Source organism: Trichomycterus rosablanca, chromosome 18, assembly GCF_030014385.1.
Source record: "Trichomycterus rosablanca isolate fTriRos1 chromosome 18, fTriRos1.hap1, whole genome shotgun sequence".
In the NCBI taxonomy this organism is placed as follows: Eukaryota; Metazoa; Chordata; class Actinopteri; order Siluriformes; family Trichomycteridae; genus Trichomycterus; species Trichomycterus rosablanca.
The window spans coordinates 11,408,596-11,415,653 of NC_086005.1; the positions used below are offsets into that span (position 1 = coordinate 11,408,596).

Genomic DNA, 7,058 nt, shown 5'->3' on the forward strand with positions numbered 1-7,058 from the left:
CGACGCATAGAGTGGGCTTTACTCGGAATTACTGCCATAGTTCTTATTATCTGTCGATGTTCTGATAGAGGCGCTGGCTGCTTTCTTACTTTTCAGAGGATCGTTCCACGTGTTGAACTCTCTGTCGGTATTATACAGTGTAAATGACCTTAGTTGTAATTGCACCACAAATTTAATTAATTTTTCTAATTATGTAATTATTTCTCTCTATTTCATGAGGTGTTTGAGGATGTTGTATGACAAGTATCTCGGTTAAGACTTTCTGTTGTGTGCTGTCATGTAGAACTGCCTCTCATACTGTGGTTTCTTCCTTCTACTGCAGGTCCCTGTGTGACCCGGCCTTTTGAGAGCACAAAAGCAGAAAAACAACACTGGGCTTCTGGGACCTTGTGACAGACATCCTAAACATTCAGCAGCATGGAACACTTCATTGGGGCAGTAGAAAGGTCCGACTGACTCCTTCCTTGCTGTGCTGTGATGAGGAATTCCAGCAGGGTTGTTGTGCCATGGAATTTCTAACACCCGTTGCTTCTGTTTGTAAAAACTTCTGAATCTAAAAAGAGCAAGTTTGAACTATACAGTCTTTACCTATGGCAGAGCAATCAGTAAGATACTTTCAGTAATTGTCCACAACCACACAAGGGCCGTCTACTATTGAACATGACTCATGGGGAGGAACCTGGCCCTGAGACACACCAGGATTCTGCAGTTTTAACTTATCTGGAAGGTTTACTGATGCATCCGGTTGCAGCTGGGCCTGCTGCCACAGCAACAAGGAGATTAGAGGCCGGCAACAATAATGGAGAGTCAGGGAACCATGGGACTAGAGGCGTTCAGCTACCTAATCACGCCTCAAGTCCACCTGATAAGGGTGGCCTTCCTCGAGCAGCCTCTCAGCACCTTAAAAAGGCAAGACTGTTACATTCCGGTGCCTGGAATGAAAGCGACAACCAGAAGAAGGACGTTCATGTGGCGCAGGTGAACGGACAGGGCAGGGAGCATCCAAAAGCAGGCGTAGACAGTTCGGCACAAGGGGAGAGTACGCTGCTGGCATCTTTGCTTCAGTCCTTTAGTTCACGCCTACAGACAGTTGCAATGTCACAGTGTATCACTCCGAGCCACAAACAGCTTGATGGGGACAGTAGTGAGGGTGCCCCTGCTGACAAGGTCACCTTACAGGGCTACTGTTCAGCCTCTAACCACCTCAAAGGCTTGATAAGGAAAAATAAGCAACAGAGCCACAACAATGTGCCTTACAGTCGTCGCAGCAGCCAAGATAGATGCTCCGAGTCTCCTCGTTTATCACAGGGCTCAGCAACTGACGTATCCTGTGCAGAACGACTGAAGGCTGTGGCCAGTCTCGTGAAAAACAGGTCTAGTCCTGCACCTTCACCTAAACCTAGCGTGGCCTGCAGTCAGCTAGCATTGCTGCTCTCCAGTGAGGCCCATCTGCAGCAATATTCCAGAGAGCAGGCCTTAAAAGCACAACTATGTGGCCGATCAGCCAGCGAGAGATTGGCAGCCATAGCTACACAGCAAACTAAGGATAAGAGACCCCCTAGTGTGGGAGAGTCTGTAGTATCCCAAGACATGTTAAGTCCCTTCAGTTTACGAAATGGAACACTCCCCTCACCATCATTAAATACCAGTGACAGAAGCCCTTCCCAAAGCTTGGGCCAAAGTGTAGCCACAAGCTCCCCTCAGCCGGCGCCCCACCCCGCAAAAGAGAAACGCCCCTTTGACAGGCACAGCAACCGACCTCAACATAATTGCAGCAGCTTGCTCCTGCTTCTCCTCAACAACCAAAACACCCAGAAGGATTCTACAAAGAATGGCCACCTGAAAAATGACTGCACAGTGGCCTCCAGCCAAGCTTCATCTCATCAGTCAGATAGCGAGTACTCCAACCAGGAGAACAACTTGACTAAAGACAGCAGTGACGCAGAGAGCTGCTACTCCAGCTGCTCCCCTATTGACCTCTCAATAAGGAGCAGAGTTTACAGCCAACAGTCAGAGGCCCCCTCTTCAGCCTTGTCTTTGGACAAGCTCACAGAGACACTTTTAAACAACTGGAAGCCTGATACTCCTGGGCCGAAGGTCCCAGAAGTCACAGAGTTGGAAATGAGCCCAGACTTAAAATCCCATCATAAGGTCACTTTCATGCAGTTATTGCTGGATCGCAGAAACAATGAGAAGATAAACAAAATTGCAGATAATTTAGATTCGCAGCATGACACATCTGTGACTGGATGCTCCTTTAAACAATTCGACACTGTGGAGGAGAGCAGAATGCAAAAACCTCTCAAGCAGCTGATGGGTGGAGGTCGGTCCACATCCTTCCTCAGTGGAGATCCAAGTGAGGCTCCTTCTCCTCACCCTTATTCTTCCCCAGTTATTCAGTCCAGTCCTCTGGATTTGTGTAAGCCTAAACTGAAAACTAGTGAAATGAGCATGGAGCCCACTTTTACTGCCAGTAAGCTTTTACAAAATCTGGCTCAGTGTGGTTTACAGAATCAATCCCCTTCACCAGCTTTGAAAGTTTGTAGGCCTCCGAGCAAAAGGCAAAGTCCAGAACCAGACTTTGAAAGGCAGCAAACTTTTCTCGATAGACCTGTTGATCCAACCAAGAGGACCCAAACGTCAACGTTTCAACCACCTACTCTCTCTCTCACACCTTTGGCAGACAAGCGATCACCTTCAGCATCAGCGCAAATTGAAAACCTCTTGGAACGGCAAACTGTTTTGCAGCTTTTGCTGGGTACTGCCTCTCAGAAGGAAAAATCAGGTGGGAGGAGAAGCACAGAATTGGCCACAGTAGACCATGTAGAGCCTCCAGGGGCGCCTGTTACCTGTAACAGCTCAAACGGACCTTTATTAAACGTTAAAATCAAAACGGAGCCAGGTGAAGAAAGCCCTCTTTTCAAAGGACTTGACGATAGAGGATGCGCTCGGATATGCAGGCGTGAGAATTACAGTCCCCTTGCTAAAGCACATGACAACATTAAAGAAGAGCAGTGTCCTACGGAAGTCGTCAGTAAGTACGGCCTTCTAAGCCAGCTCTTAAAACAGAAGACAACTACCTATCATTCAAGTCCACGTACAGAGCCGCTTGTGAGCACATTTAAAGAAGACCATCATGATTATCAGGTGCCGCTTCCTAAAAAGAGGAAACTTTGCTTGGAATTAGCTGAACATTTGAGTAAGGAACTCTGCCAGAGACCAGTGGATACTGTGAGTGAGCGGATGGTGTCTGGAACACCTGAGAGACATAACAGCAGAGGGTTACTGAGCCCAAAAGAAGAGGAACCTTTTACCAGGGGTTATGTGAGTAAACCTCCCACGAGAGACAGTCAAGGCTTTAATGTTTTGAAGCAGCTCCTATTGTCAGACAACTGTCTGAAAGAGCTACCCCAACCCCAGGGAATCGCTAGTCCTATTCTCCCTCAGGCAAGTTACAAAGCCAATGGGAACTTCAGTCAGCCCAGTTACAATCAAGAACTCGTGAACTTGCCATGGTTTTCGCCAAACTCAGGGCCTGGTCATTTTAAACCACTTTTATCTCCACCAGGAAACAGCAACCAGGGATTACCCTGGGCTAGGAATTCAGCCCAGCCCAGCCCTAAATCTGTAAAGACAGAACACAACACAACTTGGACACCTGTTAGGGAGGATAAACGTGAACCAGCCCCTGATTCTCCACCTCTGACAAGGTCTAATCCTATATTGTACTATATGCTCCAGAAGAACAGTCAGCTCAGAAAGGAGATGGAGGATCGTGCACAGAGGACTCATTATGGGGTGTCAGTAAAAGTAGAGCCACGTACTGATGAGCGATACCTCAAGAGCCGTCTAAGTGCTGTCTCAGCGGTTCAGAGACATGGCAGTAGTAACGATCACATCAGTGGCCAGTTGGAAAAGTTATAGATCTGCCAAATAATGTTTGAGATTTTGATTTTTATCAATAAGCAGACTTTGCTTCAGTAATCAGTTTTTTGTTAATGGTATTTAATGCCAAATTAGCAACATATACCAGATTCCATACACATTCTATGTTTACGTAATCTGACATATTTCTTTACCGTCTTTTGTCTAAAGCGTGGTTTGTACAAGTCCTATTTCAGTCCTGCACCCTGCCGCTTTATCAAAAGATTTTTTCTCCTGCTACATATAAAACATTAATGAAGAACATTCTCGTTCATTTATTATTCATGACTCCAAAAATGTTGCTGCTGGATTTCTTTTATATTTATTTCTATCTGAATAGCGTCCCCTATTTTCTCAAGCACAATGTTATCAGATGCATCTGGGCCATCCTATCTCGACAAGGGCAATACAAATCATTTGTGCAAAAACATTTTGTCCTTTTCTATCGGGAAGGGCAGTGCCAAATTGCATCACAGTAGCACGTATGTATGCGGAATGATGGTGACAATATAAACGCTTCAGTTTATAAAGGAAAAATCCACCCTGAAGGACCTGCACAGAATTGTTTATTATCAATCAGTGATTTTCATTGGTGTCCAAAATACACTATATATATATTCCTCTTCTCCTTCAAATCTAATCCTATCCAGTTCTCCAATTGTTACTCCTTCCTCTGCTGCAGACAACCAAACTGACAGGGAGAGCTGAGATGGAGTCTCACAGAGACACGTATAGTGTATGGAGATTGACCCACTACTATACTATACAACTTTTATCTTTCTAGTAGGTGCCACTACCAGCCATCAGACGGAATGAGGAACCTGTTAAATCTGTTCCCTCCCTTAGACACACAGGCACTTGGTCAGTCGATGGCAGAGCTGAGTTTCGAACTCGAGAGCTAGAGATCTCAGCTGTGGTAGGCTACTGCATTAGACCGTGTGACCTGATTTTAATCACTCACAAGGCCTGTGATCATTTTTAGTATGTCTCAGGCAAGTTACAAAGCCAATGGGAATTTCAGTCAGCCCAGTTACAATCAAGAACTTGTGAACTTGCCATGGTTTTCGCCAAACTCAGGGCCTGGTCATCTTAAACCACCTTTATCTCCACCAGGAAACAGTAAAAAGAGATTACCCTGTGCTAGGAATTCACCACAGCCCAGGCCTAAATCTGTAAAGATGGGGAGGGTTGGGGAGGGTAAACGTGAACCCACCCCTGATTCTCCACCTCTGACAAGGTCTAGTCCTATATTGTACTATATGTTCAAGACGAACAGTCAGTCTCTATTAGGTGCCACTACCAGCCATCAGTAGCAGTGAGCAACCTGTTAGATCTGTTCCCTCCCTCAGGCACGCAGGCACTTGGTCAGTCAATGGCAGAGCTGAGTTTCGAACTCAAGAGCTAGAGTTCTCAGCTGTGGTAGGCTACCGCATTAGACCGCGAGACCACCCAAACACCCAATGGACTATATCTGATTTTAATTATTGCAAGGGCTGCGATCATTTTTAGTATGTCTGGGTAAAAAGAATTAAGAAACAAAAGTAACAGGGGCAGCACAGTGAGACAGCTAGTAGAGTGGGTGCCTGGGTTTAAGCCTGGCCTCTGATGGAACAAGGAGTGAAGCCATGCGATTACTCGCTACCCTGCTCAGGATGCATTTCTGCATCGTGCCCAGTGTTTCTAGGTGGTGGTCGAGGATTTTGGACATTTATGTATTAGAGAAGGATGTTTTTAAGCTTCAAACAATAGCAGCAGCATAAAGCAGCCTTGTTGACTTCTCAGTTTTACAATGAAATCCAGGGTTACTTATAAATTAGCACCATAAACGCAAGGTCAATCTAAATACAGATAATACATGTGTTTTAGGGTGGACTTTCTCCTTATTTTCTTATTTTTCTGAGTTTGGAATGATCACGGCATGGAAAAACAACATTTATAGTCATCAAATGAACTTTTTACACTTTTATATGGTTCACGTCATGGTTTTGTACTGAGCATTTTAAATGCTTATTGTGTCAAATATTCAAACATGACCTATTTGAAAAACGTGGTATCCCGCCCAAAGATGTGAGTAAACGTTTATAAACTGTAAGAACCATTTCTGTTCTGTTTATTTAGAGTATAAATACATATAGAGTAAATCATAGACGGGTAGCATGTGAACCTGACGCTATACTGTGAAAGATAAACTGTTTAATGAATTATGTAAAGAATAATTATTTGAGAAAATGTTTATTTTTCCGCTCTCAATCTTCACTCAGTCTTAAATAGAAACTCTGGACTATTTTCTGTAGATACATTTGGATTCGATACGTTTGTGTAAATAGTGGTTTCATGACGAAAGATGACAATATTTTGTATCGAGTCCCAGTTTTTATTGTGCCAGGTTGTAAATATCTGTGTAATATTGTACATATGAGAGAGAATTTACTCTTTTTTGCATGTCTCTATGTCGTGAGCTGATGATAATCTTTGTTCTGCGACCTGTCGTGTTCAGTTTGATCTCTACACTGCTACCTGTTGCATGCAGATGCATGAAAGCACCTGCATATCAGTTCCAGGAATGGAAATATCAAGTCTTAAGTACATTTTAATTACGTGTTAATGGCTGTTTAAAACGTTTCATTTAACAGAAAATTGTGCATTGGTTGAACTTTGTTTTCATTCCGTTTCCTCTTCTGTTACTTTATCATTTCTCAAGTTGAATTGACTCATGCTGTACATCTAAGAAATGCATTTGTAGCTAAATGTTTCATACATGATATTCCTGTGACAAATATAACATTAAATTTTTTTTATTTGCTGGTGTCTATTTGCACTGATCAGAATAAAATATTGAAATACACAATATAACAAAGGCTGTATAGTTTTTATTACTGTCTTAAACTGGGGACGGATGAATTGTCAGGGGTGTCAAACTCATTTTCACCGAGGGCCACATCAGCATTATTGTGGCCCTCAAAGGGCTGATTGTAACGTATCCTGCTGTGATTGCAGTCTGTTGTTTTTCTTGGAGGCCGAATTCTGCATTTATATTGTCCTACTTTACCACAGACACGGCCTCATAACACAAGAGACGCACCGGTTTTTCTTCCTGAAGCACAAACTTGTTTTCACTTTCATTAAATTTCCTC

General features: G+C 43.7%; 1 protein-coding gene across 1 annotated transcript; it reads left to right on the forward strand.

The window, feature by feature from the left end:
• The first annotated feature begins 509 nt into the window (after window positions 1-509).
• On the forward strand, window positions 510-4,015 carry nrip1b (nuclear receptor interacting protein 1b). The gene has a single exon (XM_063014290.1). The coding sequence runs from the start codon at window positions 661-663 to the stop codon at window positions 3,922-3,924; it is 3,264 nt and encodes a 1,087-aa protein (XP_062870360.1). The 5' UTR covers window positions 510-660; the 3' UTR covers window positions 3,925-4,015.
• The last annotated feature ends 3,043 nt before the right edge of the window (window positions 4,016-7,058 follow it).